Consider the following 21114-nt stretch of genomic DNA (forward strand, 5'->3'; position numbering starts at 1 on the left):
CCTCGTGGAGCGCCACGGCCACCACCACGGCCTCCGCCACGGCCACCACGATCACCGCCGCCGCGGCCTCCGCCACGTCCGCCTCTAGGAGTGAAGCCACCGCGACCGCCACGGTCACCACCGCCACGACCACCGCCGCGACCACCTCTGAAGATATGTTAGTAAAGTTTTTTTCTCAGAAGCATTTTAGACTTGAATCTACTGAGCGACAGGCCGAAGTGAAAAGTTTCAAGTTGGCGCAGTACTGCTCAAAAGGTCGCATCCCAAGTCTTTTCTACCTCGCGATGGAGGTTTGAGTAGTGGGAGGCATACCTGGGAGTGAAGGCCATTGCTACTAAGTTCGGAGTTTTCGTTGAAAGCTTATGGAGATGAAAAGGCTGTCGCGCATGGTTAATTTTAGGATCTGAAGTTGCAATGTGCATGGTACTAACTCGTGATATGTAATTCCACTCGGTGCGCAGCGATGTTGCGCGTTGAAGTGGGTGTGGATACTGGTTGTCGCGGTAGAGCGATGGGTACTGCAGGAGCTTGAAGTTCGAGCTCAAAAAAAATCCGAGTATTAGTCTTAGCGCAGAACCGCGCACACCCAGACACGTGACATGGCCCGTGCAGTGCTGCCGAGCCGCTCTGCCCACATCGAAAATTGACATGAATTTCCCAGACACCACGTCGTCAACCTCCACTAACACCCACAGCACAAATCGACAAAATGGTACGTCTACCACCGCCACGATACATCATTGACCTTTGCGACTCGAACATGGAATTAATTTTTGCAGGTTCGCTACGGAGCAACCTCCATTGACGGCGCAAAGTCTGCCCGCGCCCGCGGCAGCTACCTCCGCGTTTCCTTCAAGAACACCCGCGAGACCGCTCAGGCCGTCAACGGCTGGAAGCTCGAGCGCGCCCTTACCTACCTCGGAAATGTCCTGGAGCACAAGGAGGCCGTTCCCATGAGGCGGTACGCTGGCAGCACTGGACGCACTGCTCAGGGTGAGTGGCCCTGAAATCGATTGGCGCATTGGCGCGATGGGAGGACGTATGCAAGACATGGGGACTTGGAGATTGGATGGAGTCTGTTTTGGCGATTGCAGGAACGCACGCTGACTTGAGCAGGCAAGGCTTTCGGTGTTTCCAAGGCCCGCTGGCCCGTCAAGTCTGCTGAGATCCTCATCGGTCTCCTCAAGAACGCTGAGGCCAACGCCGACACCAAGGGCCTCGACACCAGCAACCTGATCATCAAGCACATCCAGGTCAACCAGGCTCCTAAGCAGCGAAGGCGCACTTACCGTGCTCACGGTCGTGTACGTACACCGAGACGGATCGCGTAAACTTTCCTAACATGAACAGATCAACCCATACATGTCCAACCCCTCCCACATCGAGCTTATCCTCACCGAAGGTGCCGAGGTCGTCCAGAAGGGTCCCCAGACTCTCGAGCGCCGCTTGAACTCCAGGCAGCGTGGCCGTGCTGTCCGCAAGGCCATCACCGCCTCTGAGGAATAGAGGAAATAAGGGTGGTGATGTTGCGGCGAAGAAAACGGTCAAGGCATGGGCACGGTTTGGAGTCAAATGAGCGATGAATCTTTAGGGTCTTTCACACTCATCATGTATGCATGATATGGCACTTCGATTTCTACGGTGTCTGGTCCATGAAATAAATAGGGCCAAGGCCTGGTTCACACAAACATCGATACCGTATGCGCCTATGCCAATTCCGTCGCCACCTTTGTGCTTCTCCGTCGTGACACCCTCCGATCTGAGATTTTGCAAGCGCCATGTCCACACCTCATTCTACATGGAGACTGATATAATGCTATGATACTTGTAATGAATGCATGAAAGGCTATTGTTAGCATAGATTTCCAAGTAAATTAGAAGCTACCTTTCTATGGCAACTTTGGTCTATACCTCGTTTCGCTAACATCCAAACAGCTGAATGCACGCATACTATCCTGTCTTAGGCATAGCGCGCCACATGGCTTTTGGCAAGTCGAGGATAAACGTCGGTGCATTCCAACCGTTCAATGGCTGTTTTACGGCCCCAGTTGGTCCGAATTGCTCCATTAAGATACGTAGCTGCTGATCCTACGTCTTTGTCGTTCGTCATATCTTGCAGCGCCTTGCTCCAGCCGGGCTGACCAACTTTCCCGTGACCAATGACGCAAGCCCAGCACGAGCCCAGCATGGGCATGTACCTTGCCGCAACATGTGTAGTGGAAAGATAAGAGCTAAGGTATACTCTGGGATCCGTTGTCAATTGTCTTTCCCCAGATATCTCCCTTCTTTGAAACATTAGCAAAGCTTTTGTGGATATCCAATCTGTGATTCCACTAGTACCAACATGCCTCGCCTACACACATCCAGACAACACAAACAACAAATGGGACTCACAACCACTGTTCTTTCGATACTCGCCACAACGGCGCTTGCACAACAGTCAAAACGTGGTTTTGCATTCATTGGCGACACGCACAAATCTGACAATCGACTTCTCACCTCCGAAACTTCGCAACTGTCATGGTACTACAACTGGTCACCCTACCCAAACAGTGATCTTATCCCAGCCGACCGACTTGAGTTCGTGCCGATGATTCATGGTATCGACGCCACCAAAGATCAACAAACCGAGCGTGTAATACGAGGGCTGCCAGAGAGTAGTAAACACCTGCTATCCTTCAATGAACCGGACGGCTCAGAAGGTAGTGGCGGAAGCAGCATAAGCCCCGAAGATGCTGCGAAAGCCTATATCGATTACGTTGTTCCCTTTCGCAATGGAGACAGCGGGGGACGAAAATGGTTGATCAGCCACCCTAGCACCACTGGTAGCCCAAACGGTCTTGACTGGTTACGTCGATTTAACGAGTCTTGCTATGACATTGACTCTAAAAATGGTTGTCCAGCCGACTTTGTGGCTGTGCATTGGTACGGTGCTTTTGATGGCCTTGCGGGCTGGCTAGGCACTCTGGACGAGTTCTACAACACAAACACATCGCGAAGTGTACCCCTCAAGCTCTGGATCACAGAGATGGCGCTGCCCCAGCAGGACGCAGACAACACCGTTGATATGATGAACCAGACGCTGCCTTACCTTGATGGCGAGGAGAATGTTGAGAGATATGCATGGTTTGGCGCGTTCAGGCCTGACGACGCGAATGAATGGACCGGTGATGGAGTAGCATTGTTCGATGACGATGGTGGTCTTACGGAGCTGGGTGCGCTTTATATGGGAGATGGATTCAAGGAGGGACAAAAGGGAGAAGGTGCAGCAGAGGATGCTGGAAGCGGACTTCGTGTCAGCGTTGGAACGATGGCCGCTCTCGCCGTATGCGCTACGGTTTTCGGCATGTTGTAGATGCGTCGGTGCCGAATTATCGCGTTCGTCTTACTCTAGATACCCTAGCATGCTTTTAGATACCACTGATGCGCTTATGAGAGCGCTGCATAGAACGAACTATAGACCACCCACTGAACTTTAAAATTTGCACACTATATGTTGTGTTGCATTCGAGATGGCTTGTCTGAAGCGACTGGATGCTTGCTTTAGTGATAAAGAAATCCCTGAACAGCTGCCAACAGATCTGATTACGTGAGAGACTTGGTCCTAATGTGTTATATATTATGACCTATTATTTCTAGTTCCCTAATTACATTAGTATACAGTGGTTCTGACGATAAGCGAGTGCTGTTGTATAGTTCATTTGGACTTTCGGTATGATATGACCAAATAATTAAACGCTTGTTTTACCACCAGAAGTGTCAAGACACGGATCCTCTTCACTCGGTTTATGAGTCAACCAATCATCTCAGGCTTGCGTTTGATGTGAATCTAACCGCTTGTTTACATGGTAGTTATTACTTTCACTCCCCTTCTCACGTGGGCTAAGGCAAACGGATCAAACGCACATCTGACTAGTATTCATAATGAGAGCTAGCTATTTTCGTTTCACTTTCACAACATCATAGTCAATGTAGATTCCACCTAAGTTTGATTATGATATTTCATTCACTCACTTCAATTTCATACTGAGATAAAAAAAACCCCGATCACCCCTCTGTGAGAAATCTTCTACAACAACCAGTGCCCCAAGTCTCAACCGAGCCCACCAGAGCAAGAGCCAACAGTTCGAAGTCCCGTCCTTGAATGTCGAGTAGTAAGTCACATGCTTGTTGCCGTACGGTAGCGTCAAAACATCAAGCCGCCTGCAGACCTCTGCCAGAAGATTGACATCGGTACTGACAACACTGACAAGGATACTATCAGAAAAGTCATTATGTCATCTCCAAATAATGCCAGTGGTACACGCATTATTGCAGCAAAAGCACCGCGTCAACGAACTGCTTCTGCCACCCCCAAGCTGACTGTCTTTCAACTACTCGCCACGCGTCCATGGCTCTTACGTCCTCAGTCCGTGTCAGAGCAAGACCTCTTCATCATCCATTGTCGCGACAACCTTGTCCCCGGCGCCACAGGCCCAAAGGACTGGGATGAAGTGGCTGAAGAGTACAACAACAAGTACCGTGAGCATATGAAGCCGTTAGCATGGAAGACACTGAGCAAACGCTGCGGCATCGCCCGCAAGATCTTCATGGGCGAGAACGAAGACTACGCCCACGTACTGGAGTACCCAGTCCCAGACGTCGATGCAGAAGGTGAGTCCGACGAGGACGTGGATATGGACACACAAATAGTAGGTGAAGAAGCGTTACTTTCTGATCCCACTCAGTCTTCCCCCCTGCTCCCTCCCCCCAACCCTTCGCCTCGGAGCCCAGCTCCCATCACCACACTCTTCACACACTCGATGCCCGGGTTCTACGACCCAGCATCGATCCCAAAAACCGACATCACAACCATCGTCCGCGCGAAGTTCCACATCCGCAACCGCACAACATCGTTTGTGCGTTTCCACTTCCTCAACACCAATGAGGAACGTCTGGTGAAGGACAACCCACAATGCGTGGACACCAAGATCCTAATCGCCAACTCCCCCTTCTACGCCCGAAGTCTTCATCGCAGCGCAAACTACACCATCATCGATGTCCCAGAGCAATTCAACGCACGCACCATAAACGTCTTCATCCAACTCATCGCTCCTGTGCGCGCAACGCGACTGCCAGACCACTACCTCTGGAAAGCGCAGGCCGCCACACCAGGGCTGTACGACCGCTTTGGCGCTATCAAGGCCGAGAAGATCGACTGGACGGTTGCGGGCCTGCTCGATCTCCTATTGTTCGCCGCGATACTCGAAGTAGACTGGATCGTCGATATAGTCATCGATCGCCTCCACTTCCTCTTCGTCGAGCAAAAGCGACTCAGCCAGACTCCCGCTGCTGTGAGCGACTCTCCCGTCTCCGGCCGATTACGCACATCGATGAGTGCGCAGCCTGCCAAGCTTCACGCCGAGGACTTCAACGGAGAAATCGTCAGCCATCTAGCTGAGATCTTAAGGGACATGCAGACGCTGGGATTCATCGCGGATGTGATGAGAGGATTGGGCGCCAAGGTGGATGAGAAGTGGATTTCCAGTATGTCAAGCCAAGTAAAGCGCGTCTTTACTTTGGCGTCGGAGGAGCACCTGTTCAACTGCTCGCTCGAAGAGTATTGTAAGAGGTACCATCACCATCCGCTCACTGCACGCGGTTGTTATACCTCTTACATTGTGCATCCGCCGTCGACGTTCATCAGGGCGCTGTACAACTTTGCTACGCCAGAGGAACTTGTCAGGCACTCGAGTGGACTGTTGCCGAGTGGTGCGAGCGGCATGTCGAGCACTGAGTTGAGCAAACTGAGGGAAGAGAACTCGTCGCCGGAGATGCTGGAGGCCGAGAAGAAGGTTCTGGAGATGGAGAGCCGTTTGGAGAAGGCGAAAGCTGCTTTGAGATGGGCAAGAGATTCGTCCGGACTTGCGAAACAGCATGCCATGCGGGAGGCGGGTGAAGCTTCTGAGGAGATGTATGGGCCTAGTCAGCTCTAGTGTGGAAGATTATTGTTTACAGTCAGCTTTCTTACGTCCTGGAAGTTGGATAGGCGTTTTGTTCTGGTAATGGTCAGAATGGGAAAGGAAGTTGTAGGAACTTGGTGTTGGTGGTGGCGTACTTGCGGACCTCAACTGTCAGACATCACTGTGTGTGTTCCTGTTTCAGTTTTACAGTAAATGAAAAAAAGTCATTACGAAATATGGTGTGATGCATGTTTGGATGTTGAAACAGTATCATGACGATGGAACGGATTGAAGTGTGGGCTGAAAGAAAATCACTAGAAGATTCCAAGATTATCTCGTGATGGTAATGTGCAAACCATATTTGACACCCTTTATTGGATTGAGAGTCATATCACGTGAGTCATTCACGATTGCGCAATTCACTTTACAAACGGCTCTCTCTTCCCATCGCCTATATAAACGACTATCCCCACACACCTATTTTCGATAGTCATAACAAAAATTCTGTCTTGTTTCTACACCCTTCCGACTTGATCGGTCATCGATGTGTCGACGGCCGTCTAAGACTTCACAAGAAAGAGCCAGACCAACAACATCCTCGTATTTAGATCTTCTCAAGCTCAAGGACATTTCCCTGCCCATCAACAGCAACCTTCTTCTTCATAAGCGACGCGTTCCTCGGATTCGGCGCATTAAAGATGTCGTCAATCTCTTCAAGAGTGCGGTTCTTAGTCTCTGGGATAAAGAGCCAGACAACAAATGCCTGAACAGGGCACCAGCATGCGAAGACAATGTACAGCTTCCAGCCGATATTTCTCAAAGCGACAGGATACGCAAATTGATTGACCAACATAGCCGCTTGGAGCGCAACCTGCGAGAATGCCATGCCTTTGGCTCGTATTTCGAAAGAGAGCACCTCGACTGGATAGAGCGCTTGGAGAGGCGTGATACCAAAGGCGAAGACGGCGTTGAAGAGGAATACTAGTGCGACAAAAGCGTTTCCAGCTGGGATACTGTGGTGACTGTTCTGGTACGAGACTGCCCCAATAGCAGCAACCCAGACGAAGCTGATGATACTGAATGTTCCTATCAACATGGGCCGGCGGCCGAGCTTGTCAACGAATGTAGCACCAATGACGGCCTATTTCACCTTGTTAGAATGAATACCGTGTTTCAGACCAGAAACCTTACACAAGTAAGTTGCATGCAGCTCTTGCCTAGGTTGATGTTCATCTGCTTTATCTCTGATGTAACACCAGCTGATTCGAGCACCCCTGCAATGAAGTAGTCGACCGCACCGTTACCTGCCCATTGGGCGAAGATCGAGACCACACAGTTACAAGCAAGACGGTAGCGGGCTGGGCGGCTCATGAAGAGCGACCTATAATCCCACCAGCGCTTATCGCCTCCATCCATGTTCAGATAGATGTCATACTCGCGAACTTGCATCGAGACCCATATGCTGTCTTCTTTGCCACAGCCATGATACTTTGAGAGGATCTTCTTGGCCTCTGTCTGTTTGCCACGAGTGTAAAGCCAGCGAGGCGATTCCTTTGACACAGTTAGTATACGTGCATCTCAGCACTTTGGTTAACGCAGCTTACGGGTAGGAACCAAGGCAGTATAACGAGAAGGCCTGGAAAGAGCATCTGGAGCCACACGGGAATCCTCCAGGATTGATTGCCTGCAAGACCCGCAGATCCTCGTGTAACGCCGGCTGCAAGAAGTGATCCAACAAACCAGAAAGTATTGTAAAGACCAGTTATGACACCGCGATGAGATGGATGCGCAGTTTCAATGACGTACACGGGTCCGGCAGTCGACATTATCGGTACGGCAAATCCAAGCAGAAAACGGCCGCCCATGACTTATCGGAAAGTTAGTGAGATTTGCATTCGGCATTGTCGATCGGAACGACTTACATTGCCCTACAGGGCTCGAAGCGGGGGAAGTCGCTTGGATAATTACACCGATGCAACCAAGAGTGCCTCCGATAACCATACCGACCCTGCGGCCCCAGGTATCACAAGCCGGGCCGATGAAGGGAAGCACGACAACTCCCCCTATCTGATACATTGATGTCACGATACCAGCCCAGGCGCCAGTACTTTGGACATTGTAGTATTCCTTGAATTGTTTGTTGGTGAGAAGAGCGCCGAACATGGAGCCATCAAATCCGTTGCAGGTAGAGCAAAAGAAGCCAACAAACCCACAGATGTAAAGTAGGATGGCCGAGCTAGTGAAGAGCTTGACGGGCTCTTTCAATCTGGCTTCTGCAATGGCCTCCGAACCTGCGACAATGGCGATTTCTGATACAACATTGTCGCTGGCCTATCATCCTGTGAGTAGGCGAGGGTGAAACAAAGTTTGGAGATTGGTACTTACGGCATGCTCCGCAGTCGTACTGACATGCGGCTCCTTTGCTTCCGCCATCGTTTTGGTAGAGACTTTTGCAATGGAGGAGATGTGGAGAAGATTTTGTGGGGAAACGGCCAGACTATAAACCATCTGTGGAGAGGCATACAAGGCAGTTCCATCTTGACAATGATCGGCCTATGGCCCGAAATGTCCGGCTTATGCTGTTTTCCAGCCGCGTTGAACCAAGGCCAGAGTTCCAGAAACAAGACGCCAAGCAAAAGGAATAAGAAAACTCTAATCAGTCATCCTATCAAGAACGGGCTCCCTGGTGGCTAGGACAGCCCTTAATAATTATGTTGACATGGATGTGCGCCATTGGTTTGACGGTTACGGAGATCCGGGAGGAGGCCCTTCCTTGGGCATCTCATGGAACAAGCAAGCGCATTAGCTGGCACTTCCGAAGCAGATGGAGATACTGTAGAACGTATTGGATCTTGCGGGGCGTAGATTAAGGTTGCGATCTTTCACGGAAAGGGACTCCCCTATCATGACATTCACTGTAAGCAGCGAAACGTTGATGGGTATTGATCAAGAAGGCGGATTGCTCGCCTTAACTGTCTCGTTGTAGGATTGAGGTACAAGACTATTACTGGACGCAAACTGCACAGTTCGAACAAGCTTCGATTGAGATCTTCGTCAAGCGCGTGAATATGGTTCTTGTTCATGTTGTCTGCATTTCTTATGGATGGCAGCGCGGCGTTGGCGGAAGTACTGGCGTCTGGCTTTGCATCTGAGCCACCGCGTAGACATCAGGGCTCGAAGCAACCAAGTCGATATTCATTAGAATAATGCATGTTGATCAAAGGGGAGTAGTAAGACGGGACTCTGATGTATCGGAGGAATGTCCGTCGCTCCAGTCAGGTCCAGCGGCTGTTGAGTTGAGGTAAAATCACGTACCGAGCGGGGTAAATATGCCTATCGTGTCGGGCGGGCGTAAGACTGGTAAGTATTCTGCATCCCGACAGGCGTACTGCTCATCACACTCGGTAATCTTCCCCTTGCTATACTCAATGCAGACAAGCTAACGAGAGACGGTGTTGATGTCCAGTCCGTACCTTAAATCCACGGCCTCGACGATCGCATCTGACCCTGCAGGTAAGACGGGGGCAAATAGTCAGATGATATGCGGCAGGTTTGCGATGTTATGGACAAGGTACTTCCGATGTTTCGGGTAATGGCACTCCGGGCCGGTTTGGTTTTTGGACTGGCCAATCTCTCCTTGGACTTCCTTGTACCAAGGGTAGTATGCCTCCAGAGTTACACGGCATTCACCGGCGCTGTTCCGGGAGGCATACCTGTTGAACGTTCAGATGTTGTGTACGTCTTTAGATACTCACAAATAACTTTTCACGAGGTATTAGGCTAAGGTTATTTCTTCTGTAACGTACTGATCGAACTGGTCACCTCTTTCGGGAGCTTGAAATGCCCTACCAGACAGTGCTGAAGTAGAAGAGTTTTACTTCGGCAATGTTCTAATCTGCTCTAATATCTCATTGGAAGCGACCGAGTTGTTGCGACGAAACTGCACGATCCTGAATATAACCTTTTGCCGAGAAACTTAGGATATAATCAAGCATTCTGCCTGGATGGCACATGCGACGGAACGTACAGGGGCCCTGGTCGAAGTAATAAATGGTAACAGATTCGTCAGTTTTCTATGCCAAAAGCGCCTCCCTACTTTAGTAGCGTTTGACAGCTATTCTGAACCCTAAGTAGCGTGAATGATAAAGACGCGGCACCTCACCTCAGCATCCAGCTTGATACCACATAGTTCGAAAGGAATCTTTGCTGGCATGCGCGCACCGGAAAATTTATTACTATAAGGTTTTTTTCTAAGAGGCGCGCTCTCATGCTTTTAGCGCAAAAGATGATCCTAGTATCGTCATCGAAATCATAAACATTCAAGCATAAGACAACATCAACTCTCGAACGTGCCGAGCAAGCGCCATGCCACACGAGTTCCTTGCAAGCAATTCCCCACTCAACCCCTCTGCACACACCGCCTCCACCCAAAACATACGCGCCGAATCCCCATGTTCCGTACAATCAAACAGCAAATTAAGCTCCTCAAGATCCAACTCAACTTCCTCACCCCGATCAGCCAGCACCCGCCAACGCTCAAACACCAAACCCTTCACATGCTCATCTTCTAACTGCACCGCGAGACAATAAAGCTGTATGAGCGAAACCTCCTTCCCGATCTCTTGATTCGGCGATGCAGGAAGCTCGTCGGAAGATGCGCACGCGACATAGCACTGGATGGCTGCGACTGCCGAGACGTTCAGCTCGACTACCAGCGTACATTCGCTGCTGCGAAGGCGACCGAGGATACCGGAACTTCGCTGGAAAAGGTGGCTGTCGATGCTAATGGCGTCGACTGGTTCACCGTGCTCGTTTAGGATATGGATAGTGACAACGCCAGTGTTGAGTGCTGTTCCGCGCTCGATGTAGTAGCGCATGTCGGATTGGTTGCGGAGGGCATCTGGTGGTATCCAGCCTGCTATATGTTCATGAGCAGCCTGTTTGTCTAGATGCTCACGCGTGCCCGGGTGTCTACGTTCCGTAGTGCTAGTGTGCTTACGAGGAGTTTGTTGGAACTTGTCTTTTTTTGCGTACGCGATTGCAGTGGGATAGTTTGGGTGATTTGCTAACCATGAAGCGCGATGCTGTCTCACTCGCTTCTCCATAGCTGCTGGGGTGATGAGGACATTGTATTTCTTGTTGTATGCTTCTGCTACGGCTGCCCATGTCATAGGGCCATGCGTGGTGGAGACCGTGCCGTATGCGTCTGGCTTATTGTTATCGCGCGTGATGATGATAAAATGTACTTGTTCGTCTAGGAGTTGTCGCTTTGCACATTTATGCGCACTGTTCATGGCTTGATGTGCTTTGCGGTGGTATTTAGCGGGTGGGTAACTGATGATAAATGCTTGCCTACCATGGCGAGACCTAGGACTGCTGGAGTGGCGGTCATCTGTGATGTTAGCAGCTGTGTTACCGCCATAAGCTCTATTGGCTTTTTGAACCAGACAGGTATTCTTCAGTTCTGTTGCCCGCCGTTTTAATTTACTATTAGTTGCAGTCTTAACACTGCGCTCACGTTTTGCCGGAGCCATAAGTGGCCGATATGTAGCGCCGAGATGGAGATATATTCAGCCCGGTTTGCGCAAAGAGATGCCCGTTGTCTGAGCTCCATGAATGAACGCAGAGATCCTTCGTGAATATGCTATGCAGCACACTCTCATCCTATGGGGGTTTGCATTGTGCCTCAACCCCTTCAAATGCTTCCAACTGTTTCCCCCCATCAACGAACGGAAAGGGGGCTTGTTGTCTATCAGCCCACCATGGAGATGCTGGAGCGTAGCAAAATCGCGTATACCTCATCATCCAGTACATGATGATCTTCTTTCAAGATGCTGGTAATCGTGGACGGGTCAGAGATTTTGTTGCGCTTCTCGATTGGAGTCGGAACATTTTGAAAAAAATTCGCCAGGAGCATCTGGGCAGAATCATACACCAATAGTCATCGAATTGTATGCGATACTTAGTCAGAGTTTGTTCCCAAATCATTCTGTTGGCCTTTGATAAGAGGGGTGTCTCGGAGACGATCGGATTGTGTTTCTTTTTGCATGAAAAACTACTGGAGTTCATTCCAAAACGTGGCTAGAGAGATAAGCAAATATACGACACTAAGTTGAAAACTCTGCCATGTAGGATCAATTGAATTTGAAAACACAGCAGCCTTGCAATAAGATCGCGGGAGTATACCTGAAGAATAGATAATGCATCATTGTATAGTTGTTTAATACTTATGATATGCAAAAATGCAAAGGTCAGCACTTATCGTTTCGACTCGGACCCCTGTATGTATCGTCGCATATAAATAGGTGGAAAGGCGCAGTATAGCCCAAGCGTCCTTCCGCTGAGGTTAGATACACAGACGAAGGATTGTGGGCTTGTTGTTCTTGGCATCGGGTTCAGGGGTGGCCCCTGTGGCGCACCACGTAACTACTACGTATGTTGCGGCCTATTTGTTACGAACTGCGGCCAACAAACCCGTGCGTGGCGCTCTTCTCCTTCATGTGGACACACCTCAGACCCGCGGAGTAATAGGGGGGTTTGTGGTGGCAGTGTTGGCCAAGCTGGCCGCATGCTATAACCCGGACGCGTGCTATCATGTCTGACGCAGGAGAGTTCAAGAATTGTCAACCCCGTCTGGTGCCATGCGGCGGCTACCAGATCAACCGTCAAAACATGAGGTTCGTAGATATGCCGGGCTGACTGCGCGCGAATGGGATGACGTATTTGTTGTGAGACCGTAATCTTATCCCCTCATCCTCTGCGAAACCTGACCATGGATAGGCGATAATAACCAAAGAAGCGAGGAGGCTCAGAGAACAAGACCCTGACATATTATGGAGGGCCCTCGATCAAGAGACAAAGAACGCAATCGTGAACAATGTCAACCAGAAGTTAGCCGAAAAGAATATCCGACCAGTGAGCTTGGAAGTCGTAGGGAAACGTCTCGGTCTATCGTTAACTCGCATGAAGCATGAAGGCATGTGCAATCATCTACTTCTTTAGTAGCTTAACCTGACCATTTGTTGTACAGCTCGCAAGAAAGCATTAGCTGCGCAACAAAAGGCACCTACTAATGCTGCTGCCATTACTACTAGCACGGCGGCCCAACGAGCCCGACCTTATGACCCTGTGCGAGACCTATGATTTTGCGCATGCATACTCTTGACACAGTTCATCTACATCCTCACGCCTAGCTACGTCTTCCGCCAGGCAGATTTGCTGTGCTAAATCTGCTCCCGCTCGATGGCGTAAGGATTGTGTTATGCGTATCTAGTAACGGCTTTGTTACACCATGGCTACAGAGGAGCTTATGACCAAGGCGGAAGTGATGCAGCGCATCGATCGGTTCCTCAGAGAACATGACCAGCTTGGTCGATGAATTTGAGGGAATTTTCCCAAGCGGACCTGTCTCCCCAGATCGATGCGGCAATAGTGAAGGACGTCCGGATCGACATTGACAGTCTTGTCGTCCAGGAAAATTCGACCGAGGACTAGACGGCAAATTGACTAAGTCATCAGTGCCGACATGGAGTGGATGTTGTTCAGCAGGCTGAACGACATAATAGAAGCAAACAAAAAGAATACTGGGCGAGTACTTGAATGATGTAATGAATGCTGGGTAAAGTGCAGTTGCAGTGTGTGGATCGATGGTGCATATTGTCTTTCTCTATCTCCTATAGCGTAATGTCGGGCGATGCTCGGTGTCAATGCACCCAGCGATAGAAGCTGTGAATCTGATTATTGTTCAACTTGCGTGATCCCTGTTCGGCTGTGTTGTTTGACTCAAGACAGGATACTAGAGTTGTAGTTTAAGTGTTGAACAAAAGATGAAAAAGGGGTGATGTGGATTGCACTTCCCTTTCAGATCAAGCCTGTTATCGATAAGGACAACGTTGCAGGCATCAACCGCGTCCCGTACCGACCCTCCGATCCACCACCAACATGTGAAGCCCACGCGCCTACAGTACGCGTTGCGCAAACCATGTACCACCTCTTCAAGTCCATATACCTGCATGCGACGAGCAAAGAAGGTAACATACCCCCGCAGGATCGCTTGATCCGAGGCCCCATTCTGCTATGCGCCCGCATTCTCTAACATTCGCGCCCAGAATACTCGGTCCTGCTCCTCGGCCTTGACAATGCCGGCAAAACAACTCTTCTCGAGCAAATAAAAGGCACATATACCTCGTCCAACGCCAACCTCCGCACCGTGCCTACTGTGGGCCAAAACGTCGCTACCATTGCCCTTCCACCGCCAAACCCGCCCATCTACCTCAAGATATGGGACGTAGGCGGCCAGCATAGCCTCCGCGGCTTATGGCAATCTTACTACAGCAGTTGCCACGCCATTGTTTTTGTTATCGACAGCAGTGATGTGGGAAATGCGACGCTAGCGGATCTGAGCGCAAGCAATGCGGCGAGCAATGAGGATATAGGCAGGCTGGATGAGTGTAAGCTTGTGCTCGAGAGCGTGTTGGCGAATGAAGAGGCGAGTGGTGTGCCCATACTTATTCTGGCGAATAAGCAAGACAGAGAGGATTGTGTCGAGGTGGTGAGGATCAAGGAAGGGTTTGTGCGGAGAGTGTTTGAGGGCGAGAAGGGAGGCAATATGAGGGATAGCAGAGTGCTGCCCTGCAGTGCGCTTACGGGTACGGGTGTGCAAGAGGCGGTTGAGTGGTTATGCAGCAGGATGGCTTTCAATAAAGAGGCTAGGCCGCCGGTTATGCGGTAGCTGGACTGCTTTCTGGAGATCGGACAGCATTGATATACCCCAAGGTGGTCGACTAAGGTTTTCTACCTCATGGTGTTGATAGGAAAGAGGCAGGTAAATCCTTACTATATAATACATTGCATGAAACATATGACCTCTAGGCCATCTAACCAAGACTGATCAATCTAAACAGTTTACGGCAGCAAGGCTTCTTATACAAACGGAACGATATCCAACGATTAGCCTATCACCTTTCATCAAAGCAAATGCTAACTCTAAGGCATGGAGACGACAGCAGAGGCAGGAGAAATGCTCCTACGAACCAAAGAGGAATCTGACTATACTTGCACCGCAACAGAACGCTATGACCTTGGCTGTTGTGGACCACTGTAAGTCCGTTCAATTAGCAAGTCTGAATAGTAAGAAAACCAACACAATATTAGTGATAATACTGGTGTGGGAGCTTGTGGTTTTGGTTCCACCTTCTGTAGTGACAAATGCACGAGCGACTGCCATCGCAAGTCCGAGTGTGACGGCGGAAACTGGGGTCTTAACTACTCGTCCTCTCAACGTATGCTGCCGTAGGCATGGTTTCTGCGGCGCAACAGTAGACTTTTACGGACCAGATCCTGTGCCACGTCTTCAGCGCGATCTTTCCAAGAGGACTGCCGCTTCACGCACCATTGGCTGCCACAAAGGCTGGAGCTACCAACGCCCCTATGGTGACATGGAGCCGGAGGAGGTTCCATTGGGTCATTGGTCGCATATCATGTTTTCCTTTGCACTCATCAACCCCAAGACGTTCCATCTGAAAGATCTGGATGCCGGTCACTTCCAAATAGAGCTTGAACGAAGCTGTCACCTACACAGTCGGGGATATGATCTACCGATACCATCTTTGTATGTTCTTTCTATATTACAGATAGTTGTCGGCTCAAGCTTAACCCTCTTCCAAGCTCCCTCACCGTCACCGTCTGTACTTTGAGCTTACTGGGCTTGGCGAACAGGTGAGCTTGACTGCGACACTATTCGTTTCCCAAAAACAGTGCACCCATGATCTTCTGAGTCGACCATCCTGACTATCCTTACCGCCATCGGCATCATCATCATCGAACCGTGTACCTCACTCATCTTCGCTCCACTCACTCCCTTCCATGCCTTCCCCAACATCCTCACCCTCTTCATCTTCGCTTGATTCCTCGCACTGAAGCTGTACAAGGTCGAGCCTATAAGTCTTAGGTCCGACACTGGAAGGGGGAAGCGCCCAAAGTGCAGCCTCCACTTCCATCTTACGCGCCATCGATTGTGCGGTCCATTTGAGACCCGCCGTCTTCATCGTTCCAGGCGGAATGTCGGTCCAAGAACAGTAAGGAAGACCCCACCTTTGACAGTTTGTACAAACATCGGTGCCTGGAACCTTCTTGCAAACCCTCAAGTAGCCATCTACCTCTTCGTGGAGTGAAGTAACCCAGCAGAAGTCGCAATTACTGCGCTTAGGAGAAATGCTCGTTACCTCTCCCTGCTTCTTATCGAGACCGAACTTGACCATTTGTGCTTTGATAGCCGCACTAGATAGCTTCCCTGCTGGCAACATCCTAGGAGATGGATCGGGGGGACCGAGATTGAGAGACTGTGTCATGTAGTCGTAACGAATCTGCATGACTCTTGCGTAGCCCCTCACTTGTTTAATCCATGGGTGAGGAACTTTCGTCTCGACGTGAAGGAGCCAATGGATGAAGGTCATAGCTTGGGCGTAGCGTTTCGAAGAACCAGGTACCTTAGGGTCGACTATTGCACGAGTGTCTGATGTCTGCACGTACCGGAATCGCCAATCACCCGAACCTTGAGGATATTCCCACTCAATGCGAACCGCGAAGGAATTTGCCTGATCCCAATTCTGGAAGAATCCAACCTTTGGGAGTCTTGCCCAGGCATGCGGGTGAGCGGTGCCGTCCATGTTGACCTCAAATACCAACTGACACGGTGTCCCCTCGAGGGGATAGTTCAAACCATCGAGTTCATGGGCGGACATATACAAATACATGAGAAGTTTCTTGCCTTCTTTGCCTCTGTTGGCCAAGTAGAAGGGATATGTAGAGAAGTAGGTTTGGTGCTTGGCCCAGCGGATTTTCAAGGGAGTATGACGACGGAACTCTGCCCTGGATAACGAGGTGTTCGCCTTAATGTCCTTCACAAGAAAGTCAGTCCGTATGAAGAGCATTTTCTCTGTGATCCTGCCCATCTCCTCCAATGGCGAACGGGAATTCGCTCCGTAGGCGACCCCGAATTCAGGGCGCTGCAGTGGCACTATCCATTGCGTATCTTTGAATACCTCGGCAGAGATCTGTTGGAAATATGTAGCAGCTTCAATGTCGCGAAACCCCTTGAGATCGTCCACCTTGGCAAAGGTCCGGCAAATCTTATCCCTGTACGTACGTGCCGATCAGGCATACGAAAACCTGCTCTGCGATAAAGTACATGTCTAAGTCAACAGTACCATACCATCTACAGAACGCGAAACTCAATAGCGAAGTTGAGCATCGGTTCAGCTGGGCGTATTTGTGAGTACCTAGTGGATGTGAAACAAAACGGGATGCAAAGTCTTCTTTCGTATGCCCGATATAAGCGTACCTAATCAACATGTAAGCACAGGAACCTCCCTCTAACTGCCTTGATGGCCTACCATGTATTTGGACGCCAGAATCCGGCCTCGGGCCCTGACTTCTGAAACCTCCCATAAATGCCACGATACTCAGAGCTTTTATCAGCCGCGATCTTGCAGGCAGCAGCATTGTACAGATCACCCTTGGTGAAGTCGTTGCGTTGGAGAACTTCATAGAGACCAGCGTCCTTGATGCCCTGTAGGATGACGCCGACAATAGCACTGACTCCGCGCTTGTCAACCAGATCCGTGAATGTGGAGCTCACGAACGCGGCCGGGGTATCGTAGAAGGCTTGGATAAGCTTCACGATAGTCTTGTCGAGGACGACATTCGCGGATGGTGGTGGCTGCTTCCAGTTACACCTTATAGAACCCGGAAACGAGTCAATCGTGATAGGCCAGTCTCGAACATTTGCTCTCCATGGAACGATGCCCTTCTTGATCTTGGTTGAAGGTATCCAAGCGCTTCGATCTCCAACGTCAGGCCCATGCTCTGTCACACCTTGGATGAAAATCTTGGCCATCAAGAGTCCGTCACGGTTCTTCTGCTCTCTGATGAAATGGCCCTGCATTCCCTTCTTGTACTTGATCTTGAAACCGTCTTGCGAAAGGTAGTCATCGATGATCTCGCACCCGTATTGGACGCTCGGGTTCAGCGTATGCGGAGCAAGGCCAATGGGTCCGCCATGTCGGTGAAGTTCCCACATGGGCCCGGTGCCTCGGAAGATATCATTTTGCGTGCCCGGTAGGAAGAAAGGCATCTTACTCTGTAGACAGGCGATGTTAGAATGTGTGCGGTGACTTGAGTCGCTGTCACTCACTGACTGGTCTTGACTGCCGCAGCGCCAGGAGATAGGCTAGTGATTAGCCAACGTGGAGGGTGGAGGTTGGGAGGCGGTTGTTAGAAGTCACGGTGTATATAGGCCGCAGAATAAATTTTCACTTGGAGCAAACGAAGTGAGAGTACGCCCACGCACGCACACATACGCAAGACAAACGCTTGTCAGTAGCGCGTCCTGCGATTCTATTCATATTTCACCGCTATTAGGGTCTCACATTCTCTCAGGACTCTAACAACAGCCCGACCTCTGTACCCAGCCACGACTACAGTGATAGCGATACCACAGTAGTCTGAGGTTCAACCACCTCTTGTAAGGAAGAGTCAAGCGATCATAGCATCCGCTGCGAGCTAACAGAAAACTGATGTGATTAATTGCAACAACAATTACAACTACCCCACTGACAATGCCAGTTTCTTGATCAGGCACAGCTCCCACTATGTCTACGCCTGACCTTGGCCTTTACGTGCCTACTGATGACCCTCTGTACTCTACACGAGACAAAGTGATTACACGAAGCCATGTGATCGGTCGCATGCTGGTCCAAGACATCCTTCAGTACGGCTTTATCCCTCCGAACTTTCGCATCACACGTCGCATGCCCAGCGGGGCTGCCGACACCCTCGGCCATAGGGTCTACTACACCGACGTGCTGAGCAGCACGGTATTGACTGCCCATCCTCTCTCACCGAATGGAGCCCGAGTTCACCCCAAGCTAGCGAAGGAGTTCGTGGATACTCGAGAGGACATTGTGTCCCTCTTTCAGCCTCCAGTTCCTCAATATCAGGCGGGGAACTTCAAGTTCCAGGTACATGACGACTGGGAATCGGCGCTTGCTGCCAGTCTCGCAAGTTTTGGTAGAGAGAATATCACAAAAGATGTAGTCACCGATGTCTGCCAGACGATAAAGGACGATAGTTGGCCCGTGTACCATGATCTCTACCATCCGAGTGATCGAGACACTGCCGTATTCCAGAACGAGCCAGAATGTGCCGCCGTTGCAGAATGGTTCAAGCGTAGCTTGGTAATTCTGTGTCCGTATACGCCTGCAGATGGTACTGGATGGGATCGTATCTATGGCGAAAAGAATCGTCCTCCAGTTCGTTTCAGGTGGAGCACCGGTCCTCAAGCTCTTCGTAAGATGACATTTCTTGTGTGCATACCTGCATGGGGAGAGAGCGTGACCAAGAAGGCACATTGGCTGACTCTTGAACCCACGGACGCGTATGCCGCTACTTGGGACAACTTGCATAAGAGGTACGTATATTGCACATACACGCGAAGTACAACATGAACTGACTTTCCATTCTAGTCGAAATCTTATCGAGTTGTCCGATGATTGGAAGTTTCCCCAGTCGCTACACTCCGTATATTGGAAGTTTGCATGGGTTCTGGTCGCAGCGCACCGCACTGTGGTCCATGATCGCTTGCCTAAGGACCACGATCTCGGCAACTGGATCTACCAGTATGGTCAACATATGCTGAAATGCAAAAACGACCGCAAGCTATCACCGTTCAACTATAAGCCTAATCAGGCGTACAGCGGACCGAAAGTGGGGTTTCAGGAGCTGGGATGTTGGATTTTCCGCAACAATGTGTGCTTGCGTTACGTCAAGTTATGGGAAGCAGCAGATGAGGCACACATGAAGTATTTGATGGATCGAACCGACGCTCACTGGAGTGACTACAAAGCCAAGAATGCGAAGCTCTGTGAGATTCTTGAAGTTGAGGATGATGGCATGGAAACGACTGACTCGACGGACGACGAGTAGGGTACACGGTTCGATGATGGTGATGGTCAAGTAGTCTGAAGGTACACATAGTGGTTTTAGAGTACACTTCTCTTTTCAGAATACATGGAATACCCCTAAGCTATAATTTCCAAATCACTGTTGTGATGTCGTGCCTACGAAGTTTCAGTGGTTGCAGTATTGGCTGATCCGGGCTATCTGAAGTTGTTTAGATACAGCATTATTGTCTCTCTGGAATTGGGACAGTAATCAAACAAGGAAAAGATTTCGAGAAAGCTTCTTGGGCATTAAAACTTGAAAAAAAGGGATTCTTTCTTGTGAACCGGTGCGTCGAAAAAGAGTGGGTTTAATTCTGAATTGGTCACTGATGCGGGTTATGTAGCCAGCTGCTCCTTCCATATCGTACCTTCCTCGAACGTTAGCGTCGCATGTGGTACAGTCTCATAAAACTTCAGCACAATGGCCCCCTCATGTCTTCAGATCCAACAGCTGACATGAGGTGAGTGCAATACCGACATGATACAATTAAGTCTAACAATGTATGTGGTAGCAATTTCGCCCCCAAAGTATCGCCAATCTGCGTCAGTGACCTCGCGTCACTATATAGAGAAAGTGGCAGGTCTCCCTCGCCCTCGCCATTGAGGGAAGAGGAGGAGGAGGAGGAGGAGGAGAAGAAGATTGTGGTTTCGGATGGTAGCGACGAAGATGTCGTTGCTCCTGAGGTGAAAACCGCTTCACCCAAAACAACCACCACTACCACTACCACTGCCTCCAAGAAGGCACACCAAAACAAAGCTGTTCCTGCGAAGAGGAAAGCACCACCACCACCATTTGACGAGGCCAACAAAGAGAACGATGCCTCCGCGTCTGGCCCCAAGCTCAGACGTACCGGACGGAAAACCGCCCTTCAAACAAACGAGAAACTCAAGAATCTCGACTGGTCATCATAAGCCTTTATCAGCCAAAACAAATCATTAAATTTTTTTACAATGAACTGGAGCATCGTTGTCTTGTGGAGGAAGAGAAATTTATGGGATGATTAATGAAATGGAAATCAGATGACAACTTATACTTATAATGTATATTCTTTTTGGAAAATGTTACTAGTCGAAAGCCAATTACTTTATTAAACACAGCCACCGTTACATTGCGCATGCCAAAAACAGTTGCAACCCGTCACCCGGCAGCAGCGGCAAGTGGATCCCACCCC

At 50.0% G+C, this 21114-nt stretch overlaps 10 protein-coding genes across 10 annotated transcripts; 7 read left to right on the plus strand and 3 right to left on the minus strand.

Moving 5' to 3' along the window:
• Positions 1-709: 709 nt before the first annotated feature.
• Positions 710-1506, plus strand: COCMIDRAFT_41515 (uncharacterized protein; the record flags this gene model as incomplete). Its single annotated transcript, XM_007695185.1, has 4 exons — positions 710-712; positions 780-993; positions 1117-1304; positions 1351-1506. 4 exons carry the CDS (start codon positions 710-712, stop codon positions 1504-1506), a joined length of 561 nt encoding a protein of 186 aa, XP_007693375.1.
• Positions 1507-2344: 838 nt separating this feature from the next.
• On the plus strand, positions 2345-3355 carry COCMIDRAFT_109639 (glycoside hydrolase family 128 protein; the record flags this gene model as incomplete). The annotated part of the gene is made up of 1 exon (XM_007695186.1): positions 2345-3355. The coding sequence occupies one exon, from the start codon at positions 2345-2347 to the stop codon at positions 3353-3355; it is 1011 nt and encodes a 336-aa protein (XP_007693376.1).
• A 919-nt stretch (positions 3356-4274) lies between these two features.
• Positions 4275-5975, plus strand: COCMIDRAFT_109641 (uncharacterized protein; the record flags this gene model as incomplete). The annotated part of the gene is made up of 2 exons (XM_007695187.1): positions 4275-4695; positions 4774-5975. 2 exons carry the CDS (start codon positions 4275-4277, stop codon positions 5973-5975), a joined length of 1623 nt encoding a protein of 540 aa, XP_007693377.1.
• Positions 5976-6546: 571 nt separating this feature from the next.
• Positions 6547-8375, minus strand: COCMIDRAFT_9955 (uncharacterized protein; the record flags this gene model as incomplete). Its single annotated transcript, XM_007695188.1, has 5 exons — positions 6547-7083; positions 7134-7493; positions 7547-7809; positions 7865-8273; positions 8328-8375. The coding sequence occupies 5 exons, from the start codon at positions 8373-8375 to the stop codon at positions 6547-6549; spliced, it is 1617 nt and encodes a 538-aa protein (XP_007693378.1).
• Positions 8376-10261: 1886 nt separating this feature from the next.
• On the minus strand, positions 10262-11236 carry COCMIDRAFT_109647 (uncharacterized protein; the record flags this gene model as incomplete). The annotated part of the gene is made up of 1 exon (XM_007695189.1): positions 10262-11236. The coding sequence occupies one exon, from the start codon at positions 11234-11236 to the stop codon at positions 10262-10264; it is 975 nt and encodes a 324-aa protein (XP_007693379.1).
• A 1347-nt stretch (positions 11237-12583) lies between these two features.
• On the plus strand, positions 12584-13085 carry COCMIDRAFT_41520 (uncharacterized protein; the record flags this gene model as incomplete). Its single annotated transcript, XM_007695190.1, has 3 exons — positions 12584-12670; positions 12723-12918; positions 12973-13085. 3 exons carry the CDS (start codon positions 12584-12586, stop codon positions 13083-13085), a joined length of 396 nt encoding a protein of 131 aa, XP_007693380.1.
• Positions 13086-13923: 838 nt separating this feature from the next.
• Positions 13924-14673, plus strand: COCMIDRAFT_109634 (uncharacterized protein; the record flags this gene model as incomplete). The annotated part of the gene is made up of 2 exons (XM_007695191.1): positions 13924-13972; positions 14051-14673. The coding sequence occupies 2 exons, from the start codon at positions 13924-13926 to the stop codon at positions 14671-14673; spliced, it is 672 nt and encodes a 223-aa protein (XP_007693381.1).
• Positions 14674-15775: 1102 nt separating this feature from the next.
• Positions 15776-16684, minus strand: COCMIDRAFT_109636 (uncharacterized protein; the record flags this gene model as incomplete). Its single annotated transcript, XM_007695192.1, has 1 exon — positions 15776-16684. The coding sequence occupies one exon, from the start codon at positions 16682-16684 to the stop codon at positions 15776-15778; it is 909 nt and encodes a 302-aa protein (XP_007693382.1).
• A 1908-nt stretch (positions 16685-18592) lies between these two features.
• On the plus strand, positions 18593-19925 carry COCMIDRAFT_9959 (uncharacterized protein; the record flags this gene model as incomplete). The annotated part of the gene is made up of 2 exons (XM_007695193.1): positions 18593-19410; positions 19466-19925. 2 exons carry the CDS (start codon positions 18593-18595, stop codon positions 19923-19925), a joined length of 1278 nt encoding a protein of 425 aa, XP_007693383.1.
• Positions 19926-20374: 449 nt separating this feature from the next.
• COCMIDRAFT_9960 (uncharacterized protein) lies at positions 20375-20854 on the plus strand (the record flags this gene model as incomplete). The annotated part of the gene is made up of 2 exons (XM_007695194.1): positions 20375-20403; positions 20455-20854. The coding sequence occupies 2 exons, from the start codon at positions 20375-20377 to the stop codon at positions 20852-20854; spliced, it is 429 nt and encodes a 142-aa protein (XP_007693384.1).
• Positions 20855-21114: the final 260 nt, after the last annotated feature.

This window comes from Bipolaris oryzae, assembly GCF_000523455.1.
Source record: "Bipolaris oryzae ATCC 44560 unplaced genomic scaffold scaffold_280, whole genome shotgun sequence".
Taxonomy (NCBI): domain Eukaryota; kingdom Fungi; phylum Ascomycota; class Dothideomycetes; order Pleosporales; family Pleosporaceae; genus Bipolaris; species Bipolaris oryzae.